We start from the raw sequence: 24,197 nt of genomic DNA on the forward strand, positions 1-24,197 counted from the left end.
AGGAGGTTAAGGTGAAGTAAAGGCAGAGGGCAGCTCAGCTAAGCTATAAAGAGGGTTGAGGGCTATGGCTGGCCTCTCTATACCTCTTGACTGGAGGGAGGGATTGAGCTGCATCATCCAAGAACCTCGAGAGGATGATACGAAACTGGGAAATGCCACCAGTGCCTCTTGTCGCGTCTGGGACCTTCCAACTCTGACGAAAGGTGATGCACACTCACTTTGACACCTTTCCAACAGCCATCTGTCAAAGCCTGGGATCACGCAACAGGCTTGACTGAGGGGGTGACTACCCATGGGCAGTCACATGCAGAATCTCTGAATCAAAAGGCAGTCACAAGAAAAGTCAGTGACCCCCATCTCCACCAATTAACTACCTTGTTACCAAGTTTTCAATGACTGATTTAAGCTTGCACTGAAAGACACTCCTATATCAGAAGCTAAGGTTTGTATTTCCATAGAAACAAATATATATTACTACTAAAACAAATACAGTGGCACCCGCGTACTTGAGTTCTCACCTGTTCATGGGTTTCTCTATGGATCATATCTACCAATTATTCACTGGAAATTCACCTATTCGCAGTATTTTTCACCAAGAAATATTCACTAGTTACTGTATTTTCATATTAATTTCATGACTAAATGGACTTTTTGTGATAAAACTATTAAAATATTCAGGTATAAGTTTCTTTTTTAGGATTTTTCTTCCCTTTGCACTAACAAAATAGGCAGTTCTAAGCATTTTTAGAGGGGTTTAAAGTATTTGCAGATTTTAGCTATTTGTGGGGGTCTGGTGCGCATCCCCTGCAAATACAGGGGGTCCACTGTAATGGTTTTAGAAACACAGTAAACATGACCCATACCAATGAACAAAACCTGTGCAATAATATTTGTGTACTTACCCAGCACCCATCTTTGTAAAGTCACGCTTAGTCTGGAAGGTGTAAGCTGTAAGACCAGCGGTAATGACCAATGTTAGGGCAAAAGCCTTCAAAACAACTTCAGCATCATACATGCTGATAGCAACTCCAACTGTGATTGCTTCCACAATGGTGAAGCCACCAAGAAGGAAAAAGTTGATAGGAACATGATGTCTGAAATAAAGATCATAATCAAATTTAGTCAACAGTATAATAAAGATACATATGCTCTTTAGCAAAACATAAAAATGAAAACAGCAATACCCTTCTATTAGAGAAATGAAGATAAAAGAGATACATATTTGAATAAACTGATAGCAAAATTACCCCACCCTTAGAGAGATTAAGAAAAATGACAGATTTATAAAAAGATTAAACTACAGATTTCTTCAATAAATTCTAGCAAAACTAAGCAGTTACCACACCAGTAAAAATAAAAACTTTCATACATTAAATTAATAATTTAATTCAGACAGTTATCTACTCTTTAAGTTTGCTTACAACTTCATGCCATTATGTGCAATCGGCATTCAAAATAAACAAATGAATAATGCTTGGCTGACCCAGGTGGACTGTCTACATATAATCCCCCATTACTCGCCAGGTGTTGTTGGAATCTTTAAGTTTTAGTCAGAATTCTTCTTGACCACCCACTAGGATGTGGGGCAGCTGGGTGGGTTTCCAATTTAACAGTAGGTAAAAGTATCCAAATACTGAAAAGAATTTTATTATAAAAATTTTCATTAGTATTTGAGATGAATCCTACCTACTGTTAGTTAGCGGATTACCACTCAATGTGGATGATGGGTTGGTGCAGTCAGACAAAATCCACTCTGTCCAGAAAACTAAAGCTTTTAAAAGAGAAAAAAGCTTCTGAACTTTCTTAACTTTTGTATGATCTTTCCAACTAAGTACTCACAACAGTTAGTGGCTCCAAAGCTGGGGTGTAAGGTCCCCATAGCGAGAATTAAGAGGATCCTGACAGGGAAGAAGGACTATCTTGCAGAGTATTACCGATTCCTGTGGAAGAGTCAATAGCTCAGAACCAACTGGCCAGAACTAAAGACAACTACCTTCCAATATGAAGGTAAGCTCCTATACACCACTGTGTATCTACATGCTCTCCAAATTATGAGAGAGAGAGAGAGAGAGAGAGAGAGAGAGAGAGAGAGAGAGAGAGAGGAAAGAGAAGAGAGAGAGAGAGAAGAGAGAGAGAGAGAGAGAGAGAGAGATTGCTCATATTTAGTTCAATCCTTACAATTATCAAGTGAAAATTTGAAGCCTCGCAAATAATGCAAGGAAAACTGAATTACATCTCCATTGAACTGTGCTAACGAACCCTTTTAGCATGAGATTTTTTACCTGATTATACATGACATGCTTACAGCATGGGTGACATGAGGTGAAATTTGAAAAATAAACATGTTGATTTATTCAAACTACCTAGAAAAGGGACGCTGCATTCTTGGATATGAAAATGTTTGGCCTACTAACACAACAAAAGTTATTCGTAACTCCTCCTCTTACAGGTTTAAGCCTGTCTAGGTTAAGACTAAAGAACACTTAACTGTACATACATAGCTTCGTCTTCATTGACTACAAAAGCACTTAAATTTGGCACCAACACAAATCTGGGAAGGGTTTTTGATTTGATATCTTAATAATGGAAGAAAAGAGAGACAGATTTCTCCTTGAAAAAATCCTTGAAACATGGAAGGGTTTCATGTTTACATGTTCAGTAATATACTTCATCAAAGCAAGGCCTAAAAAAAAAGGGCGTCTTCTACTTAAGGATGCTTTACCCACAGCCTCAAACTGAGGTAACATAAAAAAAAACTTAAGGACCACATCCACATTTCATCTTAATTAATAATAGGATGATTTTGGGGATTCCAGGTCAAAAGATCGCTTTCAAATATACTATGTCATCAAATATGCTCAAATATACTATGTCATCAAATATGCCAAAAGAGCTATTCAAGTTATCATATACATTGCCCCCGGCCCCCACGGGGAAAATTTCATTATTTTGAAGATTTTTCTTTGGGCTGTATCTCTAAAATTATCAGTACAGGAAGTCCCGTTATCAGCGGACTCGGTTAATGGCGATCTGGTCTCAAGCGCCATAACTGTCCAAGTTTCGGTTATCAGCGCCATACGGTGCCAATAATAGAGTCATGGCGCCATAACATACCTAACAGAGGTGCGATTAACTTTAACTTGGCGCCATAAATCTCTGAGAATGGAACTCCGGTAGTATTCACTAATTACTGTAGCATTTTTCATTAAAATATTGTATATTTCTATGTATGTATAAGATGACCTTTAGACAAGATGGGGTAAAAAATTATTGCATTACTGCAGATTTTCATGAATTTATCTAATTTCTGTAGTACAAGATGACTACTAAATCACAAAACCATCTGTGAATAGGGTAGCTTTTGGTTACTGTATATACTCACATATCATGTGACTTTTGAAGACATTTTTTACTCATTTTGAAGCTAATTTTAAGGGGGTTGCATCATACACAAGATACAAAAATAGCATTGGTAAAATTCACATAGTATGCTTTACTTCACTATATCCAATAATACTGTATGTACAGCATTCTCATGTTACTATTGTTTCATAAAATACAAACAGAAATCTTGTGGCATCTGCATTATTTATGTTTTCATGAACATGGACAATGATACCATTTGGGAATTTTTTTAAGGCATCGACTTCCATTTACAAATAACCATGGAGGAAGTTTCGTCCCATCTTCCATACACATTTAACCACCAGTTAAATGTGTTCTTTCATGCCCAGTAGTTTTAGTAATTTTGATTTAAAAACTTTTCTCCAATTTTATTTACGGCCGAGTTTGATGGCACAACAAAGCTTGGTGAGTTTCATCTATGTTGCTGATGCAAGATGATTTGGTCATTAGAAGCTTTAATATTGTTTTCTCAGCTTCAGCTACATTTTACAAATTAAATTTAGCAGTATATTTCCTTGCTGATCTTTCCTTCATGGCAAGTAAGGGTAGTATAAAGTACTGTAATGTAAAAATACACCAGTTTTGTTATACCAAACATCAATTGTAACATGAATATGGTAATTATTTACTACTGTACAATGGTTGAAATGCAAGCAAAAAAGCTGTTGTTATAAGATTCTGTTGCTTACAGCAAAACATTTGTTTTTGTTTAGTTGTTTCTGTCTGTATGCATGTACGCAACATGTATAGCATTATTACCGATACTTTTATCATTCTCTTTTCATTTTTTAACTTATTTAACTAGAAGATGGGATAAAGAGACAGAGGCAAAGAGGTTAGTCTAATGTACGATAATTATCGCACATAATTATCGTTAACATGACTGAATTTTCTAGAGTTGTATGTAATCCAAATTTGTGTTATTTAACCAAAATGATAATGAATTCTTAATGAAAAATTAACATCATGTTACCCTAAATGTTATTACTGCCATAAATACATTACCATTTACCATTAAAATTTCTAAAAGGTTACCCAGAAGATAAGTGTTTTTGTGAGTGCAACCATAACTCGATGTTTACATTTCTCAGCTGGGCTCACATGCATAAAAGCTGATTTCATTGATATGTAATTATTTCTCGAATATGCCAATAACATAGATACTATAAGGTAATAATGGTTTTACTATCTTTATTACCAGTTTATATCATAACGTGAATTTTTTCATTATGTTAGTGGCTATCGCACTGAGGCCTATAGGCCCTTCTACCTATAAAAATCACCTAGAATGGTAGTATAAGATGAACCCAAATTTTTAGGGGTGAATTTTAGGATTTAAAGGCCATCTTATACCCAGAAATATACAGTATATGTATACAGAGAAAGAGAGACAGAGACAGAGACAAGTGTTACATACATCGAAGCAAAGTAACTTACTAGGGATGAGAATTCCAAGGCTTTATGGCTGGGACGGGAATGTTGTGAGTTGCCTAAGTATGAAATTTGGATTTTCCATATTTTTACAGTGATTAGAGATAAAACATCAATGATAAACTTGTAATGAAACACGGTACAATAAATCAGACAAAGCAAAAAAATATGGCAACGCTACCCATGTCAATCTGCCGTGAGCTTGCTGTATTTGTATTTGTTTATTTTCAAGTTGATTATATTTATGGTGCAGTAACTGATATTATTTTAATTAAAGGACATGTACAATACTGATATGAGAGAGAGAGAGAGAGAGAGAGAGAGAGAGAGAGAGAGAGAGAGAGAGAGAGAGAGAGAGAGAGAGAGAGAGAGAGAGAGAGAGTATACATTTTCACAGAAAAACTGTTACGGTGCACTGTAGTAGCCTGGAGGTTTTGAGTAGCCTAATCATAAAATTAGGGTTTTAATATTTTCATGGTGATTTGATCAGGACAGTACGCAGTTCCCGGTTATCAGCAGGCTCAGTTATCTGCGATCTGTTTTTTTTGAGGCTTGTCTAGTGCCAAATATCAGTGATTTTCAGCACCAATTTCTGCTTATCGGTACTGATAATAAGTATTGGCATGCAATACATATCTAACAGAGGTGTCGCTCTCTGGCTATCAACACTGACAAGTGTTTAAAATTGCTATTTTTGGTTATCTGCGATTTTTGCTATCATCATGCCATCAGAACAGAACCCCCGCTGATACCCAGGGACTGCCTGTATACGTAAATGGATGCTGTAAGTGAAATAATGTGTTATAGATTATTTAGCTGTTTTCTTATTAAAGTAAATGTACAAATACCATCCTACTTACAACTGAGCCTGGTTATGACCAACTGGTTGTAAGTCAAAATGGATGTAAGTCAGTCCTTAGAAAGCGGCTGACATACTGGGAAGGGCATAATATCAAACCTTTGCTGTCAAACTACCTACTAGTACTGTAATATAATGTACAATCATTATTTCAACCTTTTTGCCATAATGTACAGTGGGGCTCAAATCTCATGCGACATGATTCTTTTTGTATTGTACATATTCTCAGACTCAACGTGATGTTGCCAAGTAGTGCTATTTTTTTTCTTTTTTATTTGTAATGTTATTCATGTCGAAAAGTTTGCGAATTCACAGCTAACCTTATTTTCCTTATGGTTAAATAGATATGATCTCTTTTATGCATTATAATTCTTAATTTGTTTGATTTGAATTGATTTTTTAAATTTTTTTTTATCTTTACGTTGCTCAGTTCAAGTGTGGTGTGATAAGGTAAGCGGTGCAGCAATGAAAGTACACTTAACAGCTCCTCGGACTGGTCAACATAACCATGTCTGCAGCATTATGACAGTAGACCTAATAAGCTCAACAGTCATAACAACAACAATTTCAATGTAGGAATATGAATTAAAACAAGTTTTATTTGAATGTTGAAGATTTCGGCTGCGTTTAAGCTGCCTGTATGTTGGAAAATGTTTTATAGGCCTAAAAAAATAATCTAAACCATCTGAGATGTAATCTGTTACTAATGAATTTATTTGTAGAGATCACCTGTTCTTTGAGGAATACGAATTACAACCAGTTTTCTTTGAATGTTGAAGTTTCAGGCTGTGTTTAAGCTGCCTGTATGTTGCAAAATGATTTATAGGCCTAGAAAAATAATCTAAGCTTTCCGAGATGTAATCTTTACTAATGTTTTTATTTGTAGAGATTACCTGTTCTTTGAGGAATAAAAGATGATGATGATTTTGGTTATATGGAGAAGATGGTTATTAATCGAAATATCATAAGTATTAATGTCAAGGCATATGGAACACTTGTTTTTCAACTGGTTTACAATATTATTTTCTTAAAAGTCCTTCTGCTCGCTTTTGGTGTATAATTTATTCTTTCATAAGGTCATTTGCTTTCTGGCCAGAAATTGTTAATACAGTGGTACCTCGAGATACGAAATTAATCCGTTCCGAGGCGGCCTTCGTATTATGAGTTTTTCGTATTTTGGAACACATTTTACATGTAAAATGGCTAATCTGTTCCAAGCCCTCCAAAAACACCCCAGTAAATTATATTTCCAGGCCTAAAACACATGTTCTAGGGTTACAACGCCAATCCAACGGAAGAAATATGACTCCAAAAAGGCAAAATACTGTACATACTTGAGTAATATTCAACTGCATGTAATGTTCAACCCCATTTTTACTGCATATATTAGGATTTTAGCATATGTCCCTTAGCAATAAGCGTAGCCTATGTTAGCGGTTGCTACTGTAGCCTAGTCTATGATTTTGACATCTAAACCTACGAAGCTAAAAGCTTAGAATATGCCAATAAAATGTGTAAATAATCAGTATGTACTCATTTCAAATAATTATTAATAAATCATTACCTATAATACACAAACAAACATAAAACAAACCTTCCAATCGATTGTTTACATTCAGCTCTTACCCGTCTACGAGTATCGAACAAACGCCAAGCAATCATTTTCCTAGCACACAGTAAGCCATAAATTGTCATTAGTATCTCTCTTCAACTAATGAAACTGCCAATCAGTATAATAACCATTCATTTCTATTCTTTATTCTATCTTTACCTAATGGAGATACCGAGTTACTGACAGCTATAATGAAACATGCGTATACGTAACGTAATAATAAAAACAGAAGAAGAATTCTAAAAAATACTTATTTGTTGGCAGTCTGATTTATTTTATAGTTTATGATATCTAATTCACAATTTTTTTATTAAATGTATTGCATGTAGTACTCATTTCAAATAATTATTAAGTAACCATTAACTATAATAAACAACAACAAAAAAAAAAAGCTTCCAAACGTCTGTTTACATCCAGCACTTACAAGTATCGAACGATCGACAAGCAATCACTTTACACAGTAAGCCATAAATTTTCATTATCTCTCTTCTACTGAAACTACCAAACAGTATACGTAATAACCATTCATTTCTATTCTTTATTCTATCTTTACCTAATGTTTTTTTTTTATTAAATGTATTGCATGAATAAGTTTTTCAATTTACAGCATCCTTTTACCAATAGAATACTTAAAGCACAAGGGGTAGATGCTGACCAATAGGAGAGCAGGACCTTATGGGGTGACTAGCATCAGGAACCAATGGGAGAGCGGGAGGATAGTGGCGAGTTTACTCAGTTGGCGGCGCGGGAATTTTAAAATTGTTTTCGGTGGTCCAGGCGAATCTCGGGACTTTACAGCAACAACCTTTCGTATCTTGAAAACTTTTCGTATGTAGAGCAGTAAAATTTTTCGCATTGGCTTTCGTATCTCGAGTTTTTCGTAAGTAGAGCCTTTCATATCTCGAGGTACTACTGTATAGAGATGTGAATGTTAAGTGTAAAGTAAAGAAATCTAACACCTAGGCCTAGGAATAATATCTTGGCTTTGACAAATAGGCGAATATTTGCTAGTATGCTATCAGTTTTGAAATATTTAAGAAAGATAACAAATAATTATGAATGAAAATCCAAATATTCCTTTAACACAAAGTAAATGTTTTCAAGATAATTTAATGGTCGCTACTCATTGTAGACCTACTTATATACCAGGTGGTTGTTGTTGCACCGACACTGATACGTCACACATGCTCCCCTCACACGTTGATATCGGTGGGCGCATTCTACTTTTGTACTATATACATATTTACATTTTTTCAGTTTGAGGGTAAAAGCAATCAAAAAGGACTATTTCAAATTTTATGTTTGCTTTGGAAGCATTATTAATGTTATGACAATTTTTTTTCTTTCTTTTTTTATTTATTTAACATTTGAACTAAGGTTTGATGGCGACTTCGTTTTGGTCAAATGCTTCAGCAATGAGTGAACGAAAGTTTTGAAAATGTTTCGTAAGGGTTTTTCTAAAGTTTGGCTACATGTGACATTTTCTTACAATTTTTAAACATATGACAGATTTTACTCTTTATGAAACATATTATGGCCTTATTGTATGCGATACTCGCGTTTTCGCATTGAAATAATAGATAAATATGGAGCATGCTAGATTGCCAGTTAGTGAATTTTAAACGAAATCCTATGGAGTCATGTCGCATGAGATTTGAGCATCACTGTACTTCTACTAATATATTTGAATCATTTAATGTATAATGTATATCATGTACAAGTAGGCATCAAGTTACAACAGGGTTAGATTCTTACATGCATGTCGAAAGTCAATTTTCATGTAAAACGGTTTGAAGTTCAGTCTACAGTATAGTTAATGCTGCTGATAGGGCAGGATAACTCAAACTGATAATGCCAGAGTGATTAAAGAGCACTCCTGAAATGGTGCATTGCTGAGTGAGTGAGTGGTCAACTGTCAAGTGACATGTACGCTTATGCATCAGCCCACCCAGCCCCACTACCAGGTACAGTTTTAAGTATTAGTGGTAGTATGTTGAGCAGGTTGTAAGTCGGATGGTACTTGTAACTGAGACAGAGAGAGAGAGAGAGAGAGAGAGGAGAGAGAGAGAGAGAGAGAGAGAGAGAGAGAGAGAGAGAGAATGACAAAACAAGAATTTTTTAATAAATTTATTGGAGACGGTGAGGGCTAACCACAAAATGAAGTAAACAAAGAATGTACTTTAGTAAATATAATTTTTTCTATCATAAATGTATAGGTTTTATTCATTCTATTTGTTTTGATTTATTTATATAGATTTTAGGCATAATGCTAGGCACTGGGGCAACTAAGGTCATTCAGCACTGAAACAGAAATTGACAATGAAAAGCTTATAAAGGTTAAAGAAAAAGAAAACCTCACAGTTGCACTATAAAACAATTGTTAGGAGAGGGTGGACAGCAAGATGGAAGAAAAAAAAATGAACTGAGGTACAGTAAAAGGAATGAAATGGTTGCAGCTGGGGGCTGAAGGGACGCTGCCAAGAACCTCAAATAATGCTTCAATTATGTAATTCCTTGGTAAGTATATACTATATGTAAAGTCTTAATCATAAAAATGATATTGTTATGATACAATAAAGTTTCATACATACTTACCTGGCAGGTATATACGATTAATGGCCCACCCAGCCTCCCCGCAGGAGACAGGTGGAAGAGAGAAAATCTGATAGAAAACGGGAATGGTTCCTAGTCCTGCCACCCAGGGCCGGGCGGTAGATCACCTGACCTACCTGTAGCGAGTGCCGCGAAATTAGAATTTCTGTCGGGGACGACGGAGTCTATAGCTAAGTATATATCTGCCAGGTAAGTATGTATGAAACTTTATTGTATCATAACAATATCATTTTCATACATTCAACTTCCCTGTCAGATATATACTTAGCTGATTGGCACCCTTTGGTGGAGGGTAAGAGAGACAGCTAACTACTGAAATAGACAGGTAAACAACATATGTTGTAGGTATTTATAGACCTTGGTTCCTACCTGATTAGGTGGAAGACTTCAAGGCTACTGCCTAGGAGTCTGCTTCGCCTCAAGAGACTTAGCGAGATATTGATCTGTGGCCAAGAGTTCTTGTGGGTCTGTCGATGGGGTCTTATCCACTTACTCGGCAGAGCCTGATGGCATTGTCAATGGGGTGCTAATCAATAACAGACAACACGCCTTAGTTAAGGAGCACACAACCGATCCCGATCACCCGATCCTAACACCTGTGTTAGTTCTAAGATTGTCAAGAGTTATCCCCCAAACTCCTCACAACAAACCAATAACTCGAATTACGTCAAGACGCACACTTTAAAGTACAAAAAAAAAAATTTTGTACCCCTCCATTAGTCAGATACAACCTGAGTTCCTTACTGAGCCAAAGTGACAGCCACCTGTGCGACATCTGACACTCCTTCCAGCAGGAAGTCAAGAACGTATCTAACAAGAGGGTTACGCACATATAATAAAATTAAGGATCGGTGCTTGCTCCAATACCCAGGACCGTATCCGCTGACACAAACGGACCTAGAGAAAAGCATTTCTCGTAGGTTACCTGAACGTCTTTCAAGTAATGAGATGCAAAAACCGAATTGCATCTCCAATATGTCGCTTCCAAGATATTCTTTAGCGACATATTTCTTTGGAAAGCAATAGACGTCGTGACTGCTCTAACTTCGTGAGCTTTCACTCTCAAAAGTTTAAAGGAGTTGTCTGGGCAGTTATTATGTGCCTCCGTTATAACACTTCTAACAAAGAAGCCCAAGGCATTCTTCGACATAGGTCTTTTCGGGTCCTTTACAGAGCACCATAGACCTTGTTGAGAACCCCCCATCTGCTTCTTTCTATCTAGATAGAATTTTAGTGCTCTGACCGGGCAAAGAGACCTTTCTGCCTCCCTACCTACTAGGTTAGTCAGGCCCTTTACTTCGAAGCTCCTGGGCCAGGGCTTTGAAGGATTCTCGTTCTTTGCTAGAAAAAGTCTGGAACGAACAGATGGCAGTCTCCTTTAAACCCTACCCGAGACTCTAGGGCGTGCAGTTCACTAATTCTTTTCGCCGTGGCGAGAGACAAAAGAAACAAGCACTTTCTCGTAATGTCTCGAAAGGAGGCCCGATGAGGAGGTTCGAATCTTTCGGAAGTCAGGAATCTTAGGACTACGTCCAGATTCCAGCTCGGAGCTCTTGGTTCTTTTGACTTTGACGTCTCGAATGACCGAATCAGATCGTGCAGATCCTTATTGTCAGCCAATTCTAGGCCTCTGTTCCTGAAAACGGCTGAGAGCATACTTCTGTATCCCTTTATGGTTGACACAGAAAGATGAGATTTCTCTTTCCGGAAAAGAAGGAAATTGGCAATTTCGGTCACAGAGGTATTGGAGGAGGACAGCTTCTTCGACCTACACCAACTTCTGAACACCTCCCACTTCGACTGATATACTCGCATTGTAGACGATCTGCGGGCTCTAGCGATTGCACTTGCAGCCTTGCGAGAAAAGCCCCTCGCTCTGACGAGTCTTTCGATAGTCGAAAGGCAGTCAGAGCAAGAGCGGGGAGGTTTTGATGATACCTCTCGAAGTGGGGTTGTTTGAGCAGATCTGTCCTGTTTGGAAGAGATCTGGGGAAGTCCACCGTCCACTCCATTACCTCTGTGAACCAATCTCGAGCTGGCCAAAATGGGGCTATCAGAGTCATTCTTGTCCCCTTTGAGGACACGAACTTTCTGAGCACTTCCCCCAGGATCTTGAATGGGGGAAAGGCGTACACATCCAATCCCGACCAATCTAGGAGAAGGGCATCTACTGCAAGTGCCCTGGGGTCATCTACCAATGAGCAAAAGGTGCTTATCCTTTTGGAGAGGAACATGGCGAACAGGTCTATTTGAGGTCTCCCCCAAAGTGACCAAAGGTTCTGACACACTTCTGAGTGGAGGGTCCATTCTGTGGGAAGGACCTCGAACCTCCTGCTCAGCCTGTCCGCTCTCACGTTCCTCTCTCCTTGGACAAATCTTGTAAGTAGAGTGATGTTCCTTTGATGTGCCCATACTAGAAGGTCTCTTGTCAACTCGTAGAGAAAGAACGAGTGAGTCCCGCCTTGTTTCCTTATGTAAGCCAGAGCGGTGGTGTTGTCTGAGTTTATCTGAACTACCCCGTCTCTGACTATCTGCTTAAAGCCCTTTAGAGCAAGATGTATGGCTAAGAGCTCCTTGCAGTTGATGTGCCATGACACCTGCTCTTCTGACCAGGTGCCTGCCACTTCTCTTGATCCCAAGGTTGCACCCCACCCCGTCTCCGACGCGTTGGAATACAATACTAGGTTTGGGTTCCGAACTTCCAGGGACACACCTCTGTTTTCCTCTAGAGGGGGTAACCACCACTTTAAGTGATCTTTCACCTCAAGAGGAATCGGAAATGTATCGGTGAGCTGTCCTGTCTTCCAGTTCCAAGCCCTTTTTAGGAAGAATTGTAGTGGACGGAGATGAAGTCTTCCTAGAGGAAGGAACTGTTCCAGCGAGGAAAGGGTCCCCAGAAGGCTCAACCATTCCCTCGCTGAACTGCGCTCCTTCCCTAAGAAGCTGGAGACTTTTGCGCAACCTTTCGTTATTCTCTCTAGTGAAGGAAAAACTCGAAAACCCCAAGAATCCATCCAAATCCCCAGATAAACCATGTTCTGGCTGGGGATCATCTGAGATTTCTCGAGGTTTACGATTAATCCTAGAGACCTTATAAGGTCTAGTGTCGTTGTAAGGTCCTCCAAACACTGTCTCTACGATCTGGCTCTGATGAGCCAGTCGTCTAGGTAGAGGGAGATGTTTATTCCCTTTAGGTGCAGATATCTTGCCACATTCTTCATCAGGCTTGTGAAAACCTGAGGAGCTGTGGACAGGCCAAAACACAAGGCCCTGAACCTTCTTCGACGAATGATGAATCGGGACGTGGAAATAGGCATCCTGAAGATCGAGAGATACCATCCAGTCTCCTTGGCGTAGGGCTGCAAGGACTGAAGCAGATGTCCATACTGAACTTCTCTTTCTCTACATATCTGTTCAGTGCACTTACATCTAGAACTGGTCTCCATCCTCCTGAAGCCTTCGCGACTAGAAAAAGGCGATTGTAAAACCCCAGGGAGTTGTGATCCAGAACTAGTTCGATTGCCCTCTTGTCCCACATTTGTTCCACCATTTGTCGAAGAGTATCCATCAGTACAGGGTCCTTGTATCTGGCGGACAGTTCCCTCGGTGTCGACGTCAGGGGAGGGCTGTCCTTGAAGGGGATGTAATATCCCTTCTTGATGACTGACAGCGACCAGGTGTCGGCTCCTATCCGTGCCCAGGCTTCCGCAAATTCCTGTAGCCTGGCACCTACTGGTGTTTGGAGGATCTCTTTCTCATTTACCCTTTTTAAAGGGTCGGAAGGAAGCTCTTCCTCGTTTTTCTGTAGCTTTCCTTTTGGAGGTTGCTCTAGAAGGAGGGCCTCCTCGAAAGGGCTGTTGCGATGTACGAGCCCCTTTCTTGTCTTCACTGACCACAGTTCTATTCTTCTTCGAGGATTGTCTGAGGAGATCCTGAGTCGCCTTCTCAGTTAGAGAATGTGAAATATCCTTCACTAACTGAGAAGGGAACAAATGCTCTGATAATGGAGCGAAAAGTAAAGCGAGGGAGAGACGGCTTTAGTTAAGAATGAACTAAAAACCGCTCTCTTTTTTTAAAATCCCCGCTCCAAAGAGAGAGGTGACCTCTCCCGAACCATCCTGAACCGCTTTAGCTATGCATGCCAGGATGCTTAGCAAAACTTTTGGGTTTAGGCCTTCTGCTTCATGGGTCTTTTTGGCCAAAACCCCAAGGGACCAATCCAGGAAATTGAACACTTCCAAGACGTGGAAAAGCCCCTTGAGGAGGTGATCCAATTCAGAAAGGCCCCATGTCGCTCGGGCCAAGTTTAAGGCATGACTCCTCAACGAGTCTACTAGACTCGAGAAGTCAGATTCTGCCGAAGTAGGAAGAGACAGTCCCATGTTCTCTCCAGTCTCGTACCATATGCCTCTTCTGCCCGTCAGTTTGGCCTGAGGCATACAAAACACCGTCCTCCCCAGTTCATTCTTTGATTGTATCCAGGAACCGAGAGACTGAAGGGCCCTCTTCATTGATATGGCCGGTCTCATTTTAAGGAAGGACGACGACTTCAGAGCTTTAGCACTCGAAAAGAGAGCGCGCAGAGAAGGAGGAGCAGCTGGAGTCAGAGAATCTCCACATTCTTCAAGAAGGAGAGCCGTAAGAACTTTATAATTCGAAAGTCCTTCTTTACTTGGAGCCTCATCTTCTGACACTTCCTCTAGCTCGAGAGGGTCAGAAGGAGAACGATCCCTTTTTTCGCATGTATCTTCCTTCGACTTCATTCTCTCCGAAGGCGAAGGACTTCTCATAGTTGAGGGACTAAGTGACATTGCCTCCCTATGTCTACCTACTGGTGATTCTTGTCTAACTGGCGCCTGGCTGGCTCCTCGCGCCTGGCTGGCTCCTCGTTCCTGGTTGGCGCCTGGCGCCTGGTTGGCGTCTGGCGCCTGGAATGATCTTGGTTGTAATCTGGCGCCTTGCGCCTGGTTGGCTCTTCACGCCCTGCGAGAACTTCTCTTTTGTACCGTGAATCACTTTCAGGTGTTGCCTGGCACCTGGCTGGCGCTTCTTCCTCTTCTTCCTCTCGCCTGTCCAGTGCTTCGTTCCCCCCCGAGATGGCCGCCTGTGCGACATCTTCCCTGGAGGGTTCGTTGCGCCTGGCAGGAGATCGGTGTCTAGACCTTTTGATAGGCAGTTTGTCGTCCTTTCTACAAGGAGGCTCTTTGGATAGGACTCCCACCAAAGAAGCTAGCTGCTCTTGTAGATTTAACAGGATCTTCTTGGTCGAAGGCTCTCTTTCCTCTTCATAAGGAGAGGGAGATCTGGAAGGCGCTTGAGGTTCCCTTGCAGCAAAGGGAGTCGACTCTTTTCTAGCTCTCTTGATAACCGAGGGCGCTTCTTCTTCTGAAAAGTGCTCGGGGCTAGAATCCAAAGCAGGCTCTTTCCAGTTCCTCTTCAATGGGTGAGAAAGATCCGTGTCCTTCCACCTGCGTTCCGGTGAGGGAGATCCTGAAGAAGAGAAGCACTCACGCAGGACGCTTTTTCTATAGCGTTCCCTGGCAGTCTGAGGCGATACAGAGCCTGCCGAAGGGACGCCTGATCGGTGGGGAATCTCCACAACCTCCGTAAGGCTTTCAACTTTCCTTCTCCTCTGGGCCAGGGAGCTTGGAAGAGGTCTAGACCTGGGAGCGTCACTGGGGACACTTACATCACTAGAAATATCACCATCACTTTGCTTACCTTCTAAAGCCGCCATTTTTTCTTGCATCCTTTGAAGGGAATCTTTCAGGTCTGCAATTTCCGAAGCCGAATCTGTTGGATTTGCAAACTGTGATCGGCCTGATACAGAGGGAGAATAATTATGAGGAGAAGAAGCTACAGAACTAGATAAAGGTTCATTAGATCTAGATCTACTTAGGCTTTTAGAAGCTGCTTTCCTCACTCTGTCTCTCTCTAACTTCTTCAAGTTAGAAGTTAGAGTCTTCCATTCTTCAGAACTCAACCTTTCACATTCATTACAGGTGTTAGCCAAAGAACCTTCAACAACTCTACAACGTCGGCATACAGTGTGAGGATCTACCGAAGCCTTCGGCATCCTCACCTTGCAGCCTTCATTCACACACACTCACACCAACACTCGAGTCAGACATTTTAAAGAAAAATCCAAAGCCAAGTCCAAAAACAATTCCACGATAGCGAATGCCAAAACAACAATCCAAGTACGTCACCAAAAGTCGGTCGAAAGAAGATCAATTGCGTTGAAAAAAGAATTCCAGTCAGGAGGTAGTAACAACAATGTTGACACCACCGGCGACAGAGAAAATCTGATAGAAAACAGGAATGGTTCCTAGTCCTGCCACCCAGGGCAGGGCGGTAGATCACCTGACCTACCTGTAGCGAGTGCCGCGAAATTTGAATTTCTGTCGGGGACGACGGAGTCTATAGCTAAGTATATATCTGACAGGGAAGTTGAATGTATGAAAATGTAATCTTTTACAAATGTGACTTCAAGCAATTGCATACAGCTAATTCCACATTAAAGGATGTGGGAACCATGGACATAATCTAATTCAAGGCATTAAAAGATGAGTAAGTAATGACTTTAAATAGGCAGTCTGCAAGCATTGAGACAATGTTTATTTGTACCTTACATGGTAAGATAGAGCTAAACATGATTACTGCCTCTAGTCAGCACTCCCTTAACCTGTAGAATGTCACTGCCAGAAGAGGTGGCTCAGGAAACCACTCCTTTTAGGACCACCAAGGAGCTATGATCATCAACCTTGAGTTCTCTGGCATCTCGACTTTAGTACCATCCACAAAACTCCAGTAAAGGTCTAAATTTGAAAACTCTTGAAGAAGAGCAATGACAGTCCATACATGAGGATCCAGGCATGAAGAGCACTAAAATGACAAATTTTCTAAGACAATTTGTATTTTTCATAGCTGCAAACCTGAGGTCTTAACAATAGGATAATTTCTAGCACCTAGTTGGATCCGGTTAAAAAGCAGAAGAAAGCAAGGAATCTTGTGATATATGGCAACACATGCGTAGCTTGGGTTAGGAGTGGTCATGGACAACGCCGCTACGCCAGTCTTTCTTTTGACAGCCTGGGCGAGAGTTGTGTTTCACCTCTCTTGGCCTTTTCCCGGTTCATTGTCCGTTTCGTTTCTTTTAGTGTGTGTTTATGTGTTTGGCTGGTATTATGGCTGCTTCTGCTCCTTCTCGGCGTCAGCGTATGTGCCCCGGAGTTCCAGGTTTTCTGTGTTCTCGTTTTTTGGCTTCAACAGCGACCGACCCTCACATCACATGCAGTAGGTGTTGTTCTAATTTTTGTACTATTATGAATCCTTGCCTGGAATGCCGGGCATGGCCTAAGGAGCAGTGGAGGTCATTTTATGGCAAGAGAGAACATCGGAGGTTTCGACTCTTCCTACTTGGGAAGGGTTTCCACCTATTCTCGATGTTTCATCTTCCACGGTAGCCAAACCTCATAGTAGCGTTGTCCCTGCATCTCCTTCCTTTTCTTCCATTGATTCGTCGATGGAAGCATTGGGAGGCCGCCAGGGTAATGTTTGTAATGTAGTCCCTTCTTCCTTGGGAGTTTATTTGGTTCCCAAGAAGGGTGAGGCTTTTTCATCTCTCTTCTCTTCCAGACTCGGAGGCATCCAAAATAAAAACTGGCGATTTGGAAGATGCTTGGGCTAGGGGGTACCCCGTCCTTGGAGGAGTTGCTAGCGCATTTTGTGGAGGCTCACAACCCCCCCTTCCTGTTCTGGCCAGACCATCCCCCTCCTCCCGGCCTCATCTTCGGGGGTAGCAGTAGTCGGCCATCTTGTATTGCTCTGCCAGTGTCTGCCGCCGCTTCGAGTCGAAGTGACACTGCCGCGTCAGCCCCGTTGATGACGTCATTTGGTCCGTCTTTGTGTATTCCTCCGCCAGTGGCGTCCTCTTTCCCCCTCGCACCGAGGGGAAGCCGTGACGTCACCACCGCTTGTGACGTCACTTCACATGGATGACGTCTCTCCCAGTCGTCTCCTCTGATCCGCCTTTCTCAGCCGTGACGTCATCACTGCCACCCAGTTTGCTACATCTCCCTTCCTTGTTATCGGAGCCTTCTCTGCACATCAGTCTGAGGTCATATGCCAGGGGGTGCTTCAAAGTTGGAATCTGTATTGCATGTGAAGTTGGCTGCCTTATCGGTTGGGAGGACTGGTAGGAAACGTGTTGCTTCGTCCCCGCCTTCTGAGAAGAGTGCACATAAGAAACTAGTGCTATCTTCCTCTCCCTCTTCCCCCTCTATGCCCCGTCAGCGTATCAAGAGTTGGAAGGATAAGGACTTTGCCCTTCCTTCGCCTTCGAGGGAGGAACAACACGGACGTGTTCCCGAGAGTGCTGTTGTTTCAGGCAGCGTTAGTGGTGTGCGTTCTGCAGGAGATGCTTTGTCCTCTGCCTTGAATCTCGAGCGTGACCCCCCACCCCCCCGTCCTGCACATCATGAGCGTGTTGCAACCTCTCAAGGCGCCTGTCAAGAGGTCAAGGGTAGTGAGCACAGAGTTGGTGCAGCTGGAGTGTTTGCCTACCTCTCTCACTGGTGCTTCCAAGAGTTCACTCCATGGGATTCTCCTTCGATCTTGAGTGTTCGAGTTTCTCCCCATCTCACATACGTACATACGTCCGCCACACCCGTGGCCATTCATGGACATGTGGAGTCATCTGTTGAGGTAAGTGATGTTCCTAGTGTTATAGTGGGTTCGTCTCGGAGGCCGACGCTTGGACCCAGCCCAGACAGGTTAGTTGGGGTTTCGGACTGCTTGGCTGCTAACCCTTCTGTTAATTTTGGTGGAGAAGGCACCTTACAAGAGCCTACACATCCTTCTCGTCATCGGTCTCCGTTGCCTGAGCAGGAGGAGGGAGACACGCAAGAGTTTCTGTCTAACTTTTTGGAAGTTGTTGATCTCATTCGTGGGTTTAACAATTTGGAAAGTAGAACTCAGGCTCGGTCGTCTTACACCCCTTCTTGCTTGGAAGCCTTGGTGGGAGCTACTCAGGACCCTAAATCATCTCTTCAGCTTCCTTTGTCGGGGTATGTTCAGTCGGTCTTGCAGAAGGTTAACACCTCTGTTTCAGACCGGGACAGGTCGCTTTGCTCTAGGGGCTCTACCAAACTACAGTGGAACCTAAACATACGAAAGTCCCTACTTATAAAAAATCCAAGTTATGAAAGCAAAGAGGAAGATTTTTTTGCCTCTGCATACAAAAATAATTCAGGTTGTGAAAGGGTAAAGTCCGAGATTCGCCCGGACCACCGAGAACAATTTTAAAACTCGCGCACCGCCACCATCCTCCCATTCTCCTCTTGGTCAGCATCATGCCTGTATGTAAAGGCGTTCCCTGACCATTTTTTGCAGCAGCGTTATTGTAAACACTGGAATTTGTTCGTTCACATATATTTCGTTTGTTAATGTAAATTCGTGTTAGTGATTTCGCTTTTGTTGTATAGTAAGTTACTTTTGTATAGTAAGTTACTTTATCGTGTTGTGTGAACTTGATTACTTACGTTATTAGCCATGGGTCCCAAGAATGTTGCTGAAGTTCACGGAAAGAAGAGGATGCTTTCCATGGAAAACGAAGATGGAGATAATCAAGAAGTGTTAATGTTTTCTGCCATTTGTTAATGTATTTTGTAAATTTTAGTGTTAATGTTTTCTACCATTTTTTAATGTGTTTTGTAAAGTTAAGTGTTCATGTTTTCTGCCATTTGTCCTCCTCCTCTGTCGCCACTTTCGGAGATCGCCTCACTTGAAAGGTAAGGTTCCACATTTTACTACATATGTACGCACATGTATGTAAAGTACTTCTATTTCTTGTACCTTGTACACTAATACTTTATTTACAGGTATGTACTACAATAAAGGTTATGTTAGGTATTTAATGGTCCAAATTGTTGTATTTCATTGTTTATTGGTCAATTTAGCTTTTTTATAAAGTTTACTGTGGTGTTTTTGTAGGGCTTAGAACAAATTAGACAATTTACATGTAAAAAGTAGTTCAAGATACGAAAAAATCAGGTTACGAATGCTGCTTTGGAATGGATTAATTTCATATCCTGAGGCACTACTGTACTACTATGCTACGAGCTCTGCATTTTTGTTGTCACGCCATCTTAACCCAGACGTCATTCGCCTGAAGCCGGGTTTGACTTTGGAACAGGTGTGGTCGGTGGCTCTGTCCTTGTCTCCGCAAGATGCCTCAGCATTGGAATCTACGGCAGCCTCCATGTTGCAGACGGTTTCTTGGCTGGACCTCTGGTCTGTGGTTACTGCCAAGATAGCTTCCGGAAGGGTTGGTGAGTCCCTAGGGTAACTCCAAACAGATCAAGGTTCAAGACTCCCAAAATATTCCACAAATTCTAAGAGACTTGCTGATGAAGAGACCATTTTCACGGAAGAACTTGCCCTTTCCTGCTGAGTTGATCAGTGATTACACTGTTTCCCCCCCAAGACAAATAATGTTCCTGGACTCTTTCAGAAGAACTTTCTCTCCTGGGCTGAACAAATTGCTTGATTAATGGCCCCCTTGCCTCCTTATATAAGACAGAAGTTGAATTGTTGGAGTAAACTGTGATCGTCTTGACTCTGACTAGGTGTTCCACTTGCGTAAGACCCTTCAAAACCACCAAAGCTCTAGATCATTAGCTTCTCTTGAACCACAAAGGGTGCATTAGAAGATAGAGCAGGAGTCAAGAGTAGCAACAATGGTAGAAGCATGCAGAACAGATACAGCAGACTTTTGCCAGACCTACGTAATTGTCTTCAATTACTTGGGTTATTTCTCATAAAAAAGTCTTTACAATCTTCCTGAGAAAAAATTCACTCATTATCTTTACCAATAACACTGATAACCTTCGGCTTACAAAAACATTCATTCTTACAGAATCTATAATTTCTATGTGCTGTAAATACATAATGTAAAACAAAAAGCAAGCATAATATCATACAGAAGAAAGTCAGCCAAGATAGAGTCAAAATTAGCATGTGTACAACTAATTCACACCATATGACTGTGAACTCCCCAGAAAAAAATTTCTGATGATAATATATACAAACCAACACCATCTGGTAAGACCACGTGATTATAAACAGTTCATCTAAGTCAGCCAAGCATTATTCTTTTGTTTATTTTGAATGCCAATTGCACCGACCAGCATAAAATATAAGCTCACTTTAACAATAAGATCAATCATAAATTATAGCTATACATGCTCTCACAGATGGTAGTAAAAAGATGTTGTTTATCATAATGATTTTTCTGGGCTTAGCCTGTGTTGCTCCATGAAATGGTTCCTTTAGCACTCATTTCTAAGGTATAAATATTGCTATAAATACCAGAGAAAAAGCTATATGGTAATGCCAGAATAGTCCGGCTTGCTCACCTTTATTTAAGGTGTCGGTATGGTATCTGGGGCGAATGAAACCACTACCAGAGGTCCCCCTGCCATTTAGTCTCTTCCTTCTCAATATCCCTCGTCTACAGAGGAGCCGTTCCAGGCCCCCACTACCTGCTACTGCTACAACTAGCGCTTTGTTTACCATTCCTTTTGATAGCACGACTTCACTAACACGCGTTTTTTCTAAGTGTAGTGATTTCACTTCGGAATTTCTCCCTTTTCCATCATGGAACGTCAGGTAGCTACTGCATCTAAGTCGAGTACTGCAATTAATGTTTGGTATCATTTGGAGGTAACGATAGGTGTGATAAACTGTTTTAAAATAGGTAATATGCGGGAGCGGCAGCCCGCGCGTTGCCGCTCCCACCCCGCCATTTCGCAGCTCGCTACCTGCGTATTTTTACCCTCTTATCGTACACCAATTGGTCCCCTATACTAATTGGAGTCGATTCTCAATCATTTAGCAGTTCTCTATATATATAATTTATAGATGCGTTTTTATTTATCTGACGTTTTAATGTTTAGTCCGATCGCGGGGGATAGCCTACTGACCGAACAGCATGCTTTCGGAACGTAGCCTACTCAGTTAGCCTTATTTTACATCTTGAGGTTGGCATATCAACCATATATCTAGTTAAGATTTATTATATGCTATTATTATGGTAAGACACCCTTGTCTTCTACGGAAGGACCCTGATCCATTCGTAGCCTATACATGATCTTCCTCGAGCCACCCTGGCCGCCTTGCCCTTTCGGTTAAATATTTCGATTCGGCAATCTAGGCTAAGCCGCCCTGAGTTTGCCAGGCCAACTAGTTCAGATCTATTCGATTTACGAAGTTAGGCCAGCTGCTCGAGAGGACTCGTTGCTTTCTCTTTTGCTCCATATTTATTTCTCTCTTTCTTATCTAACCCGCGTTAGGACAGGATGTTTGTTGATATATGTGTTTTATTATGATTGATAACGTAAGTTTGTAGGGCATGTTAGTAGACCTACAGGCCTATTCTGCTTCCGACCCCCCACCCCCACTCACCCACCTCGGTGGAGTGTGGACTCACTCACGCTACACTATGTGGCCAATCCGAGTCCCCTAAAAGGGGGGGAGGATGGACAGGGAGGGTTATCGGTGGGCAGGCCCACCGTACCATGCCTCGTAGTAGTGGGGATTAGGGTGTCCTGTTCGGCCGAGCCGTGGTTGGCCACCTGGCTCGCCCGGGCGGGATGCTCTCCGGTCCACAGTGTCATGTATCCCTTCCACGGTCTTTTTCACCTACCCTTTCCCCCGCTCCAGCGGATCCGGGACCCCGGCTTCAAGGTATGGTCTATGTAAATAGCCCTATTCCTTATCGACCAGATATGGGCCAAGGTTATAACCGACCCCGTTCTGTTCTCCCGATGCCGGACCCAGCATCGGGATAGCTAGGTGCATTTAGACACGTGATAGGTATCGATCCTCATACAGGATCATTTACTCATTTGCATGTACATATTGATACACACACATAATAACATCCACTAATTTTATTATGTAAGATTTTATCTTACTATAATTCGGTTTATTCACGACGGCGGACTTGCTACTCCGCCAGGTATTTAAACCGAAATACCTTGTTAACACTAGCCCTTCGGCCTTGTGCTTGTATCTTGGATTTCCATCCTTCATCCTGGTGCAAGGGGGACGGCTTGAGACCACCTAAATCTTTTAGATTATATGTCTCCAGCGCCACCGGAGTCTAAAGGGTTTCATAGCCTGCCTTCCCCATTATCCCATCACGGATGATACTAGGAGCTGGGCTCCGGAGCTAGTGAGAACAAGGTCGCATGTTATCTTAGTATATGTACGCTGCCGTCGGAGTTGTCTCCGTAGGCAATAGCATAATGCATGCAACCCCGGACTTATCTCCGGAGGACTTATAGTGATACTCATGTATCATTTGACTTGCAGGTCTTGCGTTGTTTGGAGGAAGGTTGTACCGCCGTCCTCCAGGAACCCTGCGGTCATGTGGTGTCCCACCCACGCTGGTTGTGTGGTCCAGGTGGGAGAGATCTTGGTCTGGCACCACGAGGGCCGTGAAATCTGCTACAGATTGGTGAACAAGTTCACCTCCGAATCGGTAGGTATCACTCCAGACAATGACACAATGATACAATGAGAATCAGCTGAATATAGCATGTAAATTCATACTAGGCTAAGTATAGTTTCGTGTTTAAGAATTGACATAATCCCTTTTACAGGGTCTCCAAGCGGTCAGGGACGCGGCGCTGACTACCCTGAAGGTTTGGGTTGGTGGTTTTGGCCGCAACGCCAAGAAGGCCCAGCCGTACATGCTTTCGGAGGAGATGGCTGGGCTCATCTACCCCGGGGCCAAGAAGTCGGCGACGGTAGAGTCAGCGGTAGCAGCCCCCAGCATCGCCAAGATCCAAGCGATGACCGCAGCCGTGCCGGAGGAAGGTCTCGGCGAAGAAGTCGTCAAGAGATGTGGCAGCTCTCGACCTTGACCGGGAGCCCATGACTGTGGACTGTGGACAACATGGGCGAAGGTAAGGATGGTAGCGAGGCAGGTACTGTAGGGACACAAGGCTTACTCTTGAGCCCATCCCTTTCTTCTTCTTTCTCCTCTACTAGTACTTCCTTCCAGGGGTTCACCGGGAAGCTTCAGTCAGACCGAAGTCAACCTCGGTGATCCCCAAGGTAAAAAACCCAGTTGACTTGAAGGCCTTGAAAAAGTCCTCGCCAAGACAGAGGTCTGGAACCAGCCACGCTGCTAAGCCATCGGCTACTAAACCCGAGGCGGACAAGGCGAAAACTACTCCCCCTCTTCAGGGGTCGAGAATGAAGGTTCCA

General features: G+C 42.1%; 1 protein-coding gene across 1 annotated transcript in view; it reads right to left on the reverse strand.

The window, feature by feature from the left end:
- The window catches only part of LOC135221784 (protein lifeguard 4-like), a 106,777-nt gene that overhangs the window by 41,302 nt on the left and 41,278 nt on the right, over window positions 1-24,197 (reverse strand). Inside the window, exon 3 of the mRNA XM_064259631.1 lies at window positions 903-1,094. Coding sequence (XP_064115701.1) covers window positions 903-1,094 — 192 coding nt within the window. The remainder of the gene's footprint in view (window positions 1-902; window positions 1,095-24,197) is intronic.

The sequence above is a fragment of the Macrobrachium nipponense genome, chromosome 3 (genome assembly GCF_015104395.2).
Source record: "Macrobrachium nipponense isolate FS-2020 chromosome 3, ASM1510439v2, whole genome shotgun sequence".
In the NCBI taxonomy this organism is placed as follows: domain Eukaryota; kingdom Metazoa; phylum Arthropoda; class Malacostraca; order Decapoda; family Palaemonidae; genus Macrobrachium; species Macrobrachium nipponense.